This window comes from Carassius carassius, chromosome 7 (genome assembly GCF_963082965.1).
Source record: "Carassius carassius chromosome 7, fCarCar2.1, whole genome shotgun sequence".
Classification (NCBI taxonomy): Eukaryota; Metazoa; Chordata; class Actinopteri; order Cypriniformes; family Cyprinidae; genus Carassius; species Carassius carassius.
In genome coordinates this window covers 36,385,143-36,402,830 of record NC_081761.1, presented here as the reverse complement: position 1 = coordinate 36,402,830, position 17,688 = coordinate 36,385,143, and the positions used below count along the sequence as shown (strand labels likewise).

Below are 17,688 nucleotides of genomic sequence, written 5' to 3'. Positions count from 1 at the left end.
TGTCAGTGGAGTCCTTTAGTGAATAATGTGGCTCGAATCAACATCTGCATCAGTCTTCTGCTGGCTCACCTTCTGTTCCTACTCACACAGCCGTTCCTGAGCCTCATACAGCCTCAGCAGGTGAGAATGATGAAGGAGCCCTACAGCTCAGCACAGCATCACTAACCCCTTTCACACTGCGATTCTGTAAAATACACGAGTGATGTGTCCCAGCAATTGTTCCCGGGTCACTAGATTTTGCACTTCCACACTGCCAGTGATTACCCGGAATATCTGCGTGCATTCACACACCACACGTAAACGTCCCATAAAGACAAATGACATCAGGGTGTTACATGTAATGTACGAGCCAAAAATGCTACGTTATGGCACGTTAACTTTCTATTAAGCTTCCGAACAATCTCAGCGTCAGCGTAGAAAGTGAGGAACTAATTGATCTCTGCTTCATTACAGTTTGCACATTTTTTATTATTATTATTTTTCACAAATGCTAATCAAATCAAAACAGCCAGTAAAAGAGTGTCTGATAATGTGCATCATCACTACGACATATCCTTTAACGGCACTAGTTTTGTCTTTTGTTCACACAGTTCCGGGAATAAACCCGGAATTGTTACTAGATCCCCGACCTAGGATCAGTCCCGGAATCAATCCTGGGACATGTTTGCTTTCACACAGAAGGTGACCCAGCAATGTTCCGGCAATTTTCTGGGTCCAACGTGCAGTGCGAAAGGGGCTATTGAGAATCATCATAACCCTCTCTCATGATCTCCAGGTGCTGTGTGCAGTGATCTCAGGCCTTCTGCACTTCCTCTTTCTCTCCGGCTTTGTGTGGATGTTCATTGAAGCTGTGCTGCTCTTCATCTGTGTGAAGAACCTATCAAAGATCAGCTCTAAAAAGAGGGCGGTGCTTAGCACTGGATTCCTTTGTGTGATTGGATATGTGGTTGCTCTGGTTGTGGTGTGTGTGTCTGTCGGTCTGGTTCCTGAAGGCTACGGCAGCAAAGAGTGAGTGATCTGATAAAATATAGACACAGGCTCTATCAGTGTCAAGCACAAGATTAAAATCTGCAATACTTCACCAGTCAACACCTGAAATAGTGTTTCTGAAAAATTAATTCAGTTATATTGATTTTTCTCTGAACAGCTGCTGGATTAAACTGGATAAAGGCTTCATCTGGAGTTTTCTTGGTCCTGTTTGTGTCATACTAGCTGTAAACACATTTCTCATTTCTCATGACTTTTATTTATATTGAAAGGAAAACAAGGTGATTAATTGCTCTTCTACTTTGCAGTCAAACACGATTCTCTTCTTCAACATTGTCATCAGTCTGAACTCAGCTTTCAAAAGTCTCAATGCTGAAGTTTCACAGATTAAGCAAACCAAGTAACTTTAGTATTTAATCACTCTATAGAAAATCACATAGTCAATAAAGACATAATAACACTCATTCTTTCTCTGTTTCTCTGCAGGATTATGGTGTTTAAAACATTGGCTCAGTTTGTGGTTCTTGGTTGCCCCTGGATTCTGGGTTTCTTCACTAATAACAGGAAAGTGCTGGAGATCCTCTTCCTGATCTTGAACTCCCAGCAGGGAACCTTCATCTTCCTGATCTACTGTGTCCTCAATAAAAAGGTCAGACACCCCTCAATTTACATGTGTAATTTGGATGTTTTCACAGAGGTCCTGTTTTTATTTTGGTGATCTGCAACTGTCACAGTTGTGTATCCCTGGGTGTCCACTAGTGATCTCACTTCCCCATATAGTCACCCCACTGCAGGCACTACATTTCCCACAAGCCTTTGTCTGATTCATCACTGTTAATTGCACACCTGTTAAAGGGTTAGTTCACCCAAAAATCTAAATTATGTAATCAATAACTCCCCCTTATGTCGTTCCAAACCCGTGAGACCTCCGTTTATCTTCAGAACACAGTTTAAGATATTTTAGATTTAGTCCGAGAGCTCTCAGTCCCTCCATTGAAGCTGTGTGTACGGTCAAGGTAAGAAAAACATCATCAAAGTAGTCCATGTGACATCAGAGGGTCAGTTAGAATTTTTTGAAGCATCGAAAATACATTTTGGTCCAAAAATAGCAAAAACTATGACTTTATTCAGCATTGTCTTCTCTTCCGGGTCTGTTGTGAGCATGTTCACTGCAGTGTATGATATCCGGTTCGCGAACGAATCCTTCGGTGTAACCGGATCTTCTTGAACCAGTTCACCAAATTGAACTGAATCGTTTGAAACGGTTCGTGTCTCCAATAAGCATTAATCCACAAATGACTTAAGCCGTTAACTTTTTTAATGTGGCTGACACTCCCTCTGAGTTAAAACAAACCAATATCCCAATACCAATATAAAAATGACAGAATGCTTAATAAAACTACTTAATAATTTTAGGCTCTGTTTTCTAAAGATAGCATCAGTTTAAAATCTTTTTTTTTTCATTCTTCTTCATTTTGTCCTAGACATTTTATCATCCCGCATAGGTTATGGAAATAAAGGAAAGCATGCATATTTGAATACTCTTGTTTCAAAAATGCATATAAAATCCACTTTTTCTAACCTGTTTATTCCAAACAAACTCTATTCTGGTTCATGAGTTTCAGAGGTTAAATTGATATCATGTCACTCATCTCCTCTCGTCTCATTCTTGTCCAGGTCAGGGAGCAGTACAGAAAGTTCTTCAGATGTCTTTGCTCAAACAACACAGAGGACCACAGCGTCACGTTCAGAGTAACCACTGAATAAGTAATAAGTAATAAATTCTGCTCAAGTGCCATTAATATACAGCTGATTTTAAGTAACAAAAACTATGTTTTTGTACGCTAAATGTTATAGTCTCAGATCATTTCTGCAAATGAAAGAAAACATGTTATTCTACAGTGTCTTATTTTATAGCTTCTATATATTTATTAATATTATTATTATTTTTAGTAGTAGTAGTAGTAGTAGTAGTAGTAGTAGGCTTTTATTATCATTATTGGCGGGGGGGTAAAAAGCACATTTGTTCAATTCTCAAAACAATCACATTTGAAAACTCCAGAAAACTATTTCATGTGCCTATGGTAAAGGGAAATAAATTACATGTATGGAAACATGCAGTTATGTGGGAGTAACAATTTATAACTTTAATTAAACACAATTACATCTTTTTTTTCCAAACTAATGAATGTTTCTTCTATAAAGGCCCATTTTACAGTACATTAATATTGGGCTTTACTATATATAAATAGAAAAATGTAGTTTCATGAATGAGTTACACGTTTTATTGATATTGTGAATTTACATTTAAAACTAAACTAATAAAATAAGAAAATGAACAGCTAATGGCTTCAGTGTAAAATGAATCTGTTACTTAGCTTGAAAAAATTTATTGAATTGCATTTTGCTTTTGTACAGGTCACATTGGTGTTTTCCTTTACTATTTGAATTCATTTCTGTTAGAAAATATGTTCATAGAACAAAAAAATAAACAATGCTAAAGAAATAGAGAAAGTGTGTGAATGTGACTTACTCACAAATGTGTGGTTTTCCTGAAACTTCACTCTTAAAAATAAAGGTGCTTCATGATGCCATAAAAGAAGCTTCTTGTCTAAATGGTTCTATAAAGCCTTTAACATCTGAAGAAACTTTCTGTTTCACAAAAGCTTTTTTGGTGAAAAAAGGTTCTACATATCTTAAAGAGGTAAGAAAGAGGCCGTGGAGGCAGTGAAGCAAGGGCCAGCCTCGCAAGATATTATTTATTGCAGTTAAAGAATGCTCCCTCGTGTGTGGCAAGCCCAAAGGGTCAGAATTACGCTATACATTAATCGTATTTGCAGCCAAACGGCGTCAAATACGGCGTTTTAAACCGTATTTGCTCCCCAAAATATGCCGTTGTGATTACAAACGCTGTAAAAAACATGTGAAAATACATCAATGACTAAAGCATAATCATCATTTAATTAGTCTCTTAATTATCTCATTGAATATAACTCTTTGAAGACTTGGGATTTGACTTGAGACTAGTTTGTGACTTTAAAGGAACGACTTGGTTACTCTGATGAAATCAGCTCTTGAGTTCATGGGTGGAACGAAAACATGGCAGGACTTTTACTTTCTGACCCCTGGACTTTACACCTCTGCCTGTAATATATCAGCTTTTTTTGTACTCTTTGGCCACCAGGTGGTATTGTGAGTAAATGAAGCTTCCAGAAATTAACACTTTTGTCAACCACTTTGCTGAAAAGCTTAAAGCTTCATTAGGCTTCTGTAATGAGTTAAACCTTCATATTCATCCGGAAGAAGGAGGCGGGAACCGGCGGACAATCAACATGAAACTTTAATAACAAAATAAACACAAAACAGCGCACCAGCCCCTCACGGACGACTGATGCGCACAAAATAAAACCAAAACCTAAAATAATGCCCAGGCCTGGTCCTCTCTCGTCCTTCACTGTTGTCGCTCCAGTTTTACATCCTTCCATCTCCTCCGTGGGCCTCGAGACCGGCGGGTCGAACAGGTGTAGCTCATCTCCAATCACTCCACCGGCCTCGCTCCCACGTCCCTCGGCCCCGCCCCACTCGTCACATACCCCCATCGCCCCTCGCAGGCCGGGGGGTACTCCTGAGACTGCGCTCTACTACCCCCCCCCTCCCTCCGGGGGGGACCACTCACAGGGACCTGCAGGAACCTGGGGGTAAGGATGGCTGAAGCGAAACAGTCGCTCCGAAGCTTTGCGAGATCCCGAAGCCGCCTGTAAAATGTCGAAACACTGATCCGAAGCGTGATTCGAAACACCCATGTCACGTGACTATGACCAAACGAAGCCTCGAAGTGTTTCACTAATTGTTTCATCAGGTGTGGTCCGCCGAATCAGCGTTTGATTGGAACAGTCGGGAACAGACCACACAATCGCACATCTGTATAAAAGTGAAATAAACGCATTTTGACCTCGTGGGTTTTTGTGAGAGGAGTTTGACTTTGAGATAGCGGATTTTTGGTGATATAGTGACATAGTGCGATTTGATTAGTTATAGGCAATTTAGACTTACATTTAAATTTACACAACACATTGACTGAGAGGCTAGAGACAGACAGAGTATACATATAGTGACACATTAATAGATACATAGATATAAATATATATAGACAGCTAGATTAATAGATAGATACATATATAGATAGATTACAGATACATATATAAATACATATATTATAGATAGATACATATATAGATAGATTATAGATACATATATAAATACATATATTATAGATAGATACATATATAGATACATAGATTATAGATACATATCTAGATACATAGATCGATTCATATATAGATAGATAGGTTTGGATAGATAGATAAAATGGAAGCTCCCCAGAAGAGATGCCGTACATCTGTGGTGTGGGAGCATTTCCATTTAGAAACCCCAAATAAAGTGAGATGTGTGTATTGTGATCGGCAGCTAGCCTACTGCAACAATACATCATCCATGATGCGCCATTTGAGGAGCACTCATCCTGCCATTTTGCAGGGTGCAGAGGATGGCATTCCCCCTGTACCTAGGCCTGCTACTGACACTGCTGGGCCATCTAAGCAAGGTATGCATTGTTTGGGATATAATTATAATTGAAATATAATTACAACCTTTTGGGACACTGTTTATAAAGTTTATAAGTTATATAAAGCACTGATTATAAACACTGGAAGGTTTCCAAATAATGAACCAGTAGGCTATACTTTTAATAGATGTGCACTAATTGAAGCTGTATATTTCCAATGTATTTGTCTGAAAGTATGTTTTGTCTTCTCTTTTAAAAGTCAGACAGAGGGAATTGGATGAGGCTCTTATAAACATGGTGGTGAAGGATCTGCAGCCCTTCACCATCGTGGGCGATGAGGGATTCAGGGCATTTGTGAACAAGCTTGATCCAAGCTATGTCCTCCCATCCCGGAAGGTGCTTAAAATAATGGTCAGCGAAAAGTACAACAAAGCCAAGGAGAAGACAATGGAGGACCTACAAAAGGCCGAATTTGTTAGCCTTACAGCTGACATGTGGTCCTCCATTAATATGGATGGATATCTTGGTGTGACTTGCCATTACATAACACCAGAGGCAAAAATGACAACTGTTGTACTGGGTGTAAGGAGGTTTTACCAAACCCACACAGCCCAGCATCTCATGGAGGCTAAAGCCTTGCTAATGGCTGAGTGGGGAATAACCTCCAAAGTTCAGTGCATGGTGACTGACAATGCATCTAACATGATTCTAAGTGCCCAGCTACTCCACCTTCGCCATGTCTCATGTTTTGCTCATACTTTAAATTTGATTGTGAAAAAGGCACTAGATCAAACCCCAGTCATCAATGAAATACGCCAGAAGGCCAGAAAGATAGTGGGGTTGTTCAGATCCAGCTGCAAAGCAAAGGACAAGCTTGTGGAGATGCAGAGCTTGATGGGAAGACCAACTCTGAAACTGATACAGGAGGTTGACACGAGATGGAACAGCACATTTGACATGCTACAGCGCTTGTATGACCAACGTGAACCAGTGGCTGCTGCACTTTCCAACTTAAACAATGATACTGCTCCCCTGACAAGTATTGATTATGACATTATTCAACAATCATTGTCAATACTGCAACCATTCAAACTCGCAACAACAGAGATGTCAGAGGAAAAGAGAGTGTCTGCTTCAAAGCTTATACCACTGTACAGGATGTTGCAGCACAAGCTTGCACAGAAAAAAGGAAATGCAACGCAGGAATCAACTGTTCAATTAGGTAGGCCACAATGACCATACTACCCATGTGATTGGCCATAACTGTCATATTATTGTCATTATTATAAATATGTGTTTCTCCTGTTTTGGCTCATAGGCTCACATCTGCAAGAAGGTCTGCACTCCAGATGTGGAGGTTATGAGAGTTTTAGAGCCTTGGCACTGGCTACACTGCTGGACCCAAGGTTCAAAAATGTGGCATTTGGAAATGCTGCCAAAGCCCATGAAGCTGAAAAGCATATCACACTGGAGTGTGCTTCACTGATGCGTTCAAACACAAATCCTGGTGAGCAGTTTCAGTCTGTGTTATGTTATGTAATCTGAATCATGTAATATAATATATCCTTCATATATGCCGTCAGTTTAAGATTTGTTACTAATTGCTGTTTTCATTTTTATTCAGACCCAGAAATGTCAACATCACACCCATCATCATCACCATCACCATCAACATCAACACCAGTAGAAACACAGGACAGTTTATGGGAACTTTTTGATACTCGCATCCATCAAACCAAGATGATACACAATGCTACAGCTGATGCCACAGTGGAAGTGAAAAAATACATCAACGATGCGTATTTGCCCAGAACTCATGATCCACTAACTTACTGGAAAGAGAGAGCAGTAATCTTTCCTCATTTGTATGTCCTTGCAAAAAAATATCTTTGTTTGCCAGCAACAAGTGTCCCTTGTGAGAGGATTTTTTCAAAGGCTGGAGAAATTATCTGTAAAAAAAGAAGTAGGCTAAGTCCTTCCACAGCAGATAAATTAATATTTTTGAATAAAAATCTCTAAAAAAGTGAGACATTGTGGCTTGATTTCTTTTATTAATATTCATTTTTCATGACCAAAATAACATTATGCACAGTGAGGAGCCTATAGGTTACAAGCTTCACATATTAGAACATTATAATAATAATAAAAAAACACCACATTTTTTTAATGGCTCGTCAAGGTTGTTTCAGATCAACACCTGCAAGTGACCACTAGGTGTCACCGTTGAGACGGGTGTCGGATTGATTCGAAGCCTCGAAACAATATGGCACATTTGGTTCAACTGTTTCATTGGTTCACGAGGCCTCGATTTTGCCATCACTACCTGGGGGTAGGACAGACGAGGCGAGAGAAAAGGAGATGGAAGGAGGAGCGACAGAGACGAGAGAGGGAGAGAGGAAAAAAAAAAAAAAAAAATTCTGGTTCCCAGACGCACTGCTGCTCGGCCCACCACCAGCTGGGTGATCTCCTCCGCGGTGCCTGGCGGTGGCACTGGACGGCCCTCGGCGGACGGCACAACACTCCTCCGCCGCCCGGTGGACGGCGACGGCTCCTCCGGTTTTGGGCAGCCGGCAGGAGTCCCCCGTTCCCTGCTCCTCCCCGTTCCGGCGGATGGTAGAATCGTTCCGCACCGATCGCTGGTTTGTGTTTGGGACTTAGCAGGTCTAGCTGGCATTTCTTCATAAATGTAGATTTACCTGTGAATCAATGTCGGGTTCCGTGGTCAAATCAACATTGGATTATGTTTAAGTTTTGCAAATTGGATGGGTGAATACACAACTGTTAGTTCAATTAGACATAGTTTGCATTTAGATCAACACTGTACATTCATAAAGGTTAAAAATCTAATAACTGGCAGCAATGGCTTTACATCCAACTTCAATAAACTACCACATGCTCAATTTTTTTATATTTCAAAGTTTTATTTTGGAAACATTCTGTATAAAACAAAGCAAGACAAGGCAAGTTTATTTATATAGAACATTTCGTACACAATGGTAATTCTAAGTGCTTTACATAAAAGAAAGTAAAATAATCATGAAGAAAAATAATAACAAAAATAAAACAAGCAATTTAAATTGTTTTTAAATGATTAAAACATTTACTTAAAAATAATTTTTAAAATGTTAGAAAATTATTTTATAAAACAGTTACAAAACAGATGAATATAATCCCACATTTTCGCCTCGAGTGTTTGTGCATGGCTGTATTGTTAAAAACCTGTAGAAGAACAAACCAAATACAATATTTAAAGACCAAAAAAAAAATGATAAAAACAAAATAATCATGTTTGGCGCTTCACTTGCAAAAGAATCCCTTGTATTTAGAAACCTTTGTACTTTTTTTTTTAGACTGAAACCATTTGATATTTTAGTTTTGGTGAAAAACTATAGTTCATGTGAAAACATTTTTAACTAATGTGTCTCATTACAAGAGATTTATACATTTGTGCAATGAAAATGTTGAACTGTTTGAGAATGGAACCTGCAACAGAAACCGTATTGGTGGTAAAGGGGTATAGGAACATGTGACCCGTCTTGATTTGTCGACAGCCAGAGGCATGGCTGGACTGGCCATTGGGCATACCGGGCATTTGCCCAGTGGGCCGACGTGCTTTTTGGGCCGATATCTCATACTCATACTTTTTCTTTTTTTTTTTTTTAAACGGCCCATAAAATTTGTACATCGGCGGCCCATTCGTTTTGTTTTGTTTTGCTTAATTGGCGGTGCTGGGTTTGTGCCGGTGTAATGCATTGGTCAAAGTCAGTGTTAGTTTTTTTTTCTGACAGACCAGCCCATGAAACACGTAGATCAGCGGCCCATTAGCTCTTTTCTTGATTGACACTGGGCTGGCCCAATCACAACTTTAAACGAGTGAGCGAGCGGCAGCAGTGTCAGTGTGTATCTGTAAAAAAAGATGGAGAAGAAATGCAAGGAATGTGCAGATAAATAGCGTGAAAAAATAGAACCAGGCCCTTAAAGCAGACACTGTAAACTGTCAAAATATATGTTTTCTGACCTTCATCAGCTCCTGTGGCAGATGATGATAGTGAGGACGGAGGATCAGGAGAGAGATGAGAAGCCTGCGGTAAGCATAACTACTTTCAAAACACTTAGGCCATGTCATGAGTGTAGATTATTTCCACATCTGCATAGTTGACGATTACCGCAATTCACTAGAAATTTAATAAGAGGCTTTTGTAAACCATGTTTTCCGCCAAAATAAAAGCTTGATGCAGTTTGCGTCAAAATAAAAGATCATGTGCTTATCTCTTTCAAGTATAGAAATTGGTACAATTAATTAAGAAAGTTTCCTTTATTTTTTTGTGCATTTGTTTTACAAAATATGGCTATTACTGTCATTGGATTAATATTATAACTATTATTATGTATAGGTGTAATGTAAATAGACACTGTAACTAAAAGAGGTTTGAATTTTTCTTTGTTTAATTTGCACACTGAATATGGGTTGGAGCTTTTAATTTTAAACTCTGAAAAGTGCACCAGATTAATGAATTTAACATTAAAATGCACAAAAATTTTTCACGGGGGGGCATGCCCCCGAACCCCACTAGAAGGACTGAGGACACACCACCATAGTTTTAACAAAAATCCTGTAAGAAACACTGGTATTGCTGTGCCAGAGCCGCTTATAGCTTGTTTTAGGATTCACCGCTGTGGAGTATAGTTCAACTGTATTAATATATATACAATTTTGACTTATTTCATCTGTTAACTCTCACTCGTTCCTATACTCACTCATTACATGGCATTAGTGGTTTTAATGAATAGGAGTTGGTATGCATATAATTAAGGGCGTGCAAAGATGGGTGGTGTTTATGATCATATAGTGGGCCGGTCTGGGAAAAAATGCCCGGGCCGATTTTTTGTCCCAGTCCAGCCCTGGCCAGAGGTGGCCCTAAATTTGACTTAGACAGTTGCCTTGAAATTATTTATGCAAGAAAAACCCTTCCTTTAATGAAATGCATTTAATATATTAAGTAGAAATGTTTCTTCAAATTCTGATAAAATTCTAGAACCAACAGCCTCGTGCATATAGTGTGGTTGTGCTTTGGATGATCCTTTAAAGTGTCCCAGCTCTAGATCCTTTCTGATACTGTCCCCTCCACTCTCTCCCACTTTTCGGCTTACTGTATGGTTCTGTACTAAATAATCATTAAATATCAACTTTGATATTCTGAAATATATTTCACTGAGTGCTGAATGCAAATCAAATTACATACAAAATTGTCGCTTTACAGTCCAATAACATTGGGGATGGAAACAAAGTGCACAAGACTATTCATTAAACAATGTATTCAGAGGAAGTTTGCAATATTAACAAATTATTCACAAGCAGTGTTTTCAGAGCCCCCAGTTAGACTGTTTTAATCAGAATCCTAACTATACAGTATATTTGTTAAAACAAGTAAATCAAATTAAGTAATTTTTTTATTAAACCAAGTCTATGAATCTCTGGTCTATGAATCTCTACCAGAAGTGACAGTGCAGTGTAGCAGATGAACATTTTCTTAGCAATGTGCCAATGATACGCTGCATCCTTGATTAAGGGGAAAGAATAGATAGTTTACTGAAAAGTTCTTAAAAAGGAGGATTTCACTTTATACCATTTCTTAGAACCAGTTGTTCTCAAACTTTTTATACAGAGTACCACTTCAGAAAATATCTGGCTCTCTAAGTATCACCATAATGACCAACATTAAATTTCAGCAGTGTAGTAGTTCTAACTATTCAGCTACAGCTCTGCACAGTTTAACAAGAGGCAGTTTTATTCCTAATTAGAATATTTATTGTGTCAGCCACTTCAACATTGAAATTACACAGTTTGAACATTAACACTGTACTGTGCTTACATACTGGTAAATAAAAATTATAAAAAGTTAATAATGAAATTAAAATGTGTTGTACCAAAAGTGAAATAAAAACTGTACTGTACTTAAATGTAAAACAACAACACAAAATAAAAAAAACTTTACTCAAATAAAGATCAAATTAAAATGTATTAACATTCATTTGTTTATTTAGTAATTCCTCTACATACCACTAGAGAGAGCCTGAGTACCACTAAATGCTACTTATACCGCACTTTGAGTACCACTGCTTTAAACAATCTTTAATTCCTACAGAGAATTAATAGTGTTCCTGTAGCTTAATTGGTAGAGCACTGCTCTATGATATGATATGTAAAAATTGATAACCTGAATGCACTGTAAGTCACTTTGGATAAAAGTGTCTGCTAAATGCTTAAATTTATTTAAATTTTTATTTAATTCATTTAAATTGTACTGACATTTGTCATTATCCAGAAAACACAACAGAGCATGTTATCTTTGAGACTATTGTACGATTAAAAATTTAACGCATCTAATGCATGGTATTCACATCAGAAAAATGTGTAAAATCTCTAAAAGACAGGGTATATTCTGGCAAACCATTTACCAATCACGTTTCGCAATCAGCAAAGAAATCTGTGGTACACACCTCTACCAACACGCGAAGGGTAACTCGCGCAGAACAATGTTCCTCCATGTTTTCGGATCGCCTGCATGGATTGCCCCTCAATAAACCTCGTACCTGCATTTGGATCTCTCCCTTGTTTCTTGTATCAGCGTACGTGACAGAAGGACTCCGTCCAAACCTTGAGATCCAGCGGTATGTCGACTAACGCTTCTTCCCCAGCCACCGAGCGGGAGAGAGATAGTTGGTTTGAGGGAACCCGCCTGGTTGTATTTCGCGGGACCAGGGGAGGTCGCCGAGGAGGAGTTGGGCGAGAGGAAATTCAGCACAGAATGGCCGCCAACCCAGCGCCGCTGCGGTGCATGACCACCAACCCCGCACCACCAGGCAAGATGGAAGCCAGCCTCACCCCACAGTGCAAGATGGCTGCCAGCTCAGCACCAACGCCCAGGATGGCCGCTGACACCCTTCTCGATTACTTCGAGATGCTATCAAGGATCCTAGATGTTCCCAAGACGGTTCACGTCATGGCTGCTGAGCTAGAGCCACAGCACAAAATGGCCGCCAGCCCAGCGCCACAGCACAAGATGGCTGCCAGCCCAGAGCCACAGCACAAGATGGCCACCAGTCCAGCGCTACAGCACAAGATGGCTGCCAGCTTAGAGCCACAGCACAAGATGGCCGACTCAACGCCTGAGTCTCCAGACAAGGTGCTACCGACTCGCCATCATAGAGGGCGGAGGAGGAGGAGACAGGTGCCTACCGTTCCTCAAAGCCCGGAGAACGTTCCCGAGCGGGCCGCTGCCGTCCAGGAGGACGTTCCCGAGCGGGCTGCTGCCGTCCAGGAGGACGTTCCCAAGCGGGCCGCTGCCGTCCAGGAGGACGGTCACCGTCACCGTTGACCCTCCAGAGTCAGGGCTAGTCACCGATGACCCTCCAGAGTCAGGGCCAGTCACAGATGACCCTCCAGAGTCAGGGCCAGGTACCATGGACTTTCCAGAGACAAGGCTAGTCATCGTGGACCTTTCAGAGTCAGGTCAAGTCACTGATGATCTTCCTGAGTCAGGGCTACTCACTGATGACCTTCCAGAGCCAGGGCTAGGTACCATGGACTGTCCAGAGACAAGGCTGGTTACCGTTGAACTTTCTGAGTCAGGTCAAGTCACTGGGTGGCCTTCTGCTCCGCCCTGTTGGACTCCGACATCGACCACAGGGGCGTGGTGGTCATCTGCTCCGCCCTGGGGGACTCTGGCATCGACCACGAGGATGTGGTGGTCCTCTGCTCCACCCTGGGGGGCTTCCGCTCTGACCACACGGACATGGGGGTCTTCTGCTCCGCCCTGGGGGGCGCTTGCCCTGACTACACGGTTGTGGTGGTCTTCCGCTTCGCCCTGGAGGACTCTGGCGTTGACCACAAGGATGTGGTGGTCTTCTGCTCTGCCCTGGGGGGCTTCATGTTGTTGTTTTTTTCCTTTTGTTTTTGTGTTAATTTCTGTCCCTGTTCCTTTCTGTTAGTCTGGCCCTCCGTCCCTCCCCCTGAGCCTCCACCCGTCCGCCTCCCTCCTGGTCTCTGTTCTGTCTATCGTGGAGCGTCTGGAAGCCGCTCCGTAGAGGGGGGGTGCTGTCACAGTGTCTGGGTTGTGTTCCCTGGGTATCCACTAGGTGTCCTCAGTTCCCACGGTGTTTATCATATTATCATTTTCTGTCTCCTTATTTGGTCACCTTCTTCCTTGTTTAGTTAATTGATTGTTCCCCACCTGTCTCCAGTTTCCCCATTATCCTTTTGTGTATTTATACCTCGTCTGTCTGAGTCTTTGTCACGGAGTCCTTGTCGTATGCGTGATACTTCCCTGAGTCTGCCCTGTCTGTATGCTCTTGTTATGTTTATTGGATATTCTGGTTTTGACCCTGCCTGGACTGTTTACCCCTTTTGGATTGCCCCTCAATAAACCTCGTACCTGCATTTGGATCTCTCCCTTGTTTCTTGTATCATCGTACGTGACACACACACGTTTGTTTTTGTGAAAAGTGGGGACATCCCATAGGTGTAATGGTTTTTATACTGTACAAACTGTATATTCTATGGCCCTACACCAACCCTACACCTAACCCTAACCCTCACAGGAAACTTTGTGCATTTTTACTTTCTCAAAAAAACTCATTCTGTATGATTTGTATGTATGACTCTGTAAGTGTTTTGAAAAATGGGGACATGGGTTATGTCCTCATAAGTCACCCTCTCCTTGTAATACCTGTGTCATAGCCATGTCATTATACAGAGTTATGTCCTGATATGTCACAAAAACAAGAGCACACACACACAACACACATCCATAAATACATAAACACATTTCACGAGTTCACACTTACATGTAGTATTTATAATGCGTATTTATAAGTATTTATAATGCGTATTTGGCGTGCTGTCTGGGGAAGGGCTCCGAGCTCAGGAATGGCCCAAACCTAGAGTACCTCCACCACCCCCACGTATATAAAAGTGTAAAATGAACTTTAGGTGGAGGGGGGATGCTGATAAACCAGCAATGGAGACAGGTAAGTCAGCTGTATTTATACCCTAGTGTTGATTAAGTGTGCTCCACCTGTGCTAATTAAGCTAAGTATCTGACGTGCTCCTCCGAACCTTGTTATGAAACTTCATTTCACGAGTCCACACTTACATATAATTAGCTGAAGTATTTATAATGCGTATTTGGCATGCTATCCGGGTAAGGGCTCTGAGCTCGGGAATGGCCCGAACCTAGAGTATCCCCCAAAAAAGCAATCGCGGAAAGGACAGCGGCCAGACTAAGGACCCCCCCACAATAGCATTGAGATCTGGCGGGGTCTGAAATCTGGATAGTCAGCTAGTTGGCAGGTCAGAAGAACCTATGTACTCTGGTGGGAACAACTTTACATATTTGGAGAGGTAGGCCCTAATGGCTGCTTTTATCGGACTGTGTGATTTGGGGCGCCAGGTCAGGAGGGCTCGAGCTGTTGCTCAACCGGAGCACCTCACTGCATTGGAACGGATGAGCCCTTACTGGCCGATGAAGGAGGAGCAGCATGATTGGATAGCCCGACCAGGAGGGTCCGAGTTGCCTCGACTGGAATAGGTCACGGTGTTGGCGTACAGGCCCTACTGGCTGATGAGCCCCTGCTAACCGGTGGGCAACCAGGGCAGATAACTGATCAAGAGGGCCCATGAAGCCTCCGACTGGAGATTAATTCTCAGGACAACGGATGTGTAGGTCCTCTCAGTTGAGCAGATAAACAGGCTTTGGGCCGCCGACAAAGAGGACTCTTGCGACATCCGATGGGAGATCAATACTCACAGCGTCAATTGTGTAAGCCTCGCCGACCGTAGAAAGGAAAAAGTAATGTTGTCTAGACGGGAGGCTCTTGCCGAAGTCTGATGGGAGGTTAATACTCACGACATTAAACGGGAAAGCCTCTCCGATCGTAAGACGGAAGGCTAAAGTCGAATGGCCAGTATTTGGCCAGACAGTGAAGGAGGATTTTTTTCTTTTTTTTACTGAAAAAGTCAGTTATTTAGACATCTGAAGGGAGCTCAATATTCATGGCATGAATGGGTAAGCTTCACTGGTAGTCAGATGGAAAGGCCACGATTGCTTAACCGGGAAAGCTCTTGCAGTATCTGGCAGGAGTTTAATACTCACAACGTCATATAAGTAAGCTTTGCTGGTAGTTGAACGGAAAAGGTGAAAGTTGGCTCTACCGGGAGCACTGTTGCAGCGCCTGACAAGGAGTTCAATACTAAGAACAATTTGGTTGTCTACAAGGGTAGACACTATTAGGATTACTTGCATAATTGTTTAACAAATCCAATGGGCTGCTTCCGATAACAAGTCAGAAATTATTGGTGCAGTCATTGTATTTGAAAATTAAGTGTACGAAAAAGAAATTGAATTTCCTGTGCCAGTGTACCCCAAATAAATGCCCTGAATCAGCGATATGGTCATTGTCAAATTGTCATATTGCCAGCGCGTGATAGATGATACAAATCGACAATGTAATCGTGCATGGGTGGAGTAAGAGAGAGACTCTTTATTCTCTTTATCACCGATAATTGAAAAAATATATACTTTCAAACGTACTGATAAACGGACGTTAAATATAACAATACTATATTTAAAACCGCCAGTTCATTTAGTCAGGCACTATTGTCATCTCGCTTGTCCTGTGACAAATTTGCTGCATCTGCGCACCGAAGTTATCAGTCTAAATGTTCTGCAAAATCAGTCAACGGTGAAAAACAATAGTAGATTTAATTTAAAGTCCAAAAATTTAACTCGAATATGGACATAAAACGAATGTGTTAAATATGAAGTATTCAAAAGAGGTAAGTTCATATATTTAGAGTAATGTTCAGTTGAACTGATGCATTGGTCTAACGTGCTCCAGACCATGTGCCTCACGATGAGACCGACGCACCACCACAGAAAAGAAAATGAGATGCGTTCTAACATAACTGTGGCATTAAACTCAGTTAGTGAGAGCTCGTTTAAAATATTGCTCATATCAGATTACCTGTTAAAGTGCAATTAAATACCTTAAATCTGCAGATGATGTACGTCTGTTTGTAGATGGACACTTCTCACCAACTACAGGCTCAAATCATCTTTTGCGAGCATGGGCAAGCGTGAAATGCAGTGCTGAAATGGAATAGCTAAGCATTTTTATAGCCGAATTATAGTAGGCCAACAAATAATGATAATAAACTACATTAATAGGAGAATGAGCCTAATATCGTCTTGACTATCGTCGATACGTAATACTATCAACCTAGGACGCATGGCATAACTTTGAAGCGGAGGTGATGTCGTCTTTTGCCGGAAGAGTACTTTTTTCCTCTCCTCTCTTTCTTTTATCTCTCTTTGATGTTTGAAAATGGCAAGTTATGCAGAGCTGAAAGATCGATTAGGAGTTCCTGACCCCAGAATTATCCAAGCAAAACTGAGAATGTGGGACATCGAAAGCTGATAATGAACTCTTGTTCAAATTCACGTCGCCTATTGGGGAAAACTGAACAACTTATTTCAGTGAAATGGCTTAAATTGATGAAAATCAGAAAAATGGCAACTTTTGATGTCCACATTCAAAGATTTTTTTATTTTTTTATTTGATGAAAAAAAAGCTTATTTTATAACAAAAAAAGCTTAGACCATGCTTTAATATTTCTTTCACATGCGTGGGTGGCATAAGGCCCATTTTTATTCTGATTATGATATATTATTGACTATACATTCCTATCTTTCCCTGAATCGAGCCGCATGACACCTTAAATCTTCTTTCCGGCCTGGGTTAAATTCCAGGCTTTATAAAGAATATAGGCTGCACTGAGCATGGGTGTGTGGCGAGTACAATGCAGATAAGAAGCTTAGACACTGCTGACCCGAGAAGTGCAATGTTGCTCTTCATATGAGATGCAAGAAATATAGCTGTAACAGCCAAACAACATGAATAAATGTTGTGACTAAGTTGCAGAGCCGTACATCAGATGTAGTATTATTCATCTTGATGGGACAATAAGAAACGACAGGCTGAGTTGAAAAGTGGCGTTTCATGCAAAAATTCATAAGATATTTTTTTTTTATCCACAAACAAAAAATACAAAAAATATAGCTTTATTCTTGTTTTTC

General features: G+C 40.9%; 2 protein-coding genes across 6 annotated transcripts in view; both read left to right on the top strand.

Annotated features, from left to right (window-relative positions):
• LOC132144128 (adhesion G protein-coupled receptor E3-like) overlaps positions 1-2,948 on the top strand; it is a 99,132-nt gene extending 96,184 nt beyond the window's left edge. Inside the window, exons 2-6 of the mRNA XM_059554889.1 lie at positions 776-1,008; positions 1,148-1,214; positions 1,296-1,387; positions 1,474-1,636; positions 2,665-2,948. Coding sequence (XP_059410872.1) covers positions 836-1,008; positions 1,148-1,214; positions 1,296-1,387; positions 1,474-1,636; positions 2,665-2,754 — 585 coding nt within the window. The 5' untranslated portion in view covers positions 776-835 and the 3' untranslated portion in view covers positions 2,755-2,948. The remainder of the gene's footprint in view (positions 1-775; positions 1,009-1,147; positions 1,215-1,295; positions 1,388-1,473; positions 1,637-2,664) is intronic.
• LOC132144102 (adhesion G protein-coupled receptor E3-like) overlaps positions 1-17,688 on the top strand; it is a 150,580-nt gene that overhangs the window by 87,850 nt on the left and 45,042 nt on the right. The window lies entirely within an intron of this gene.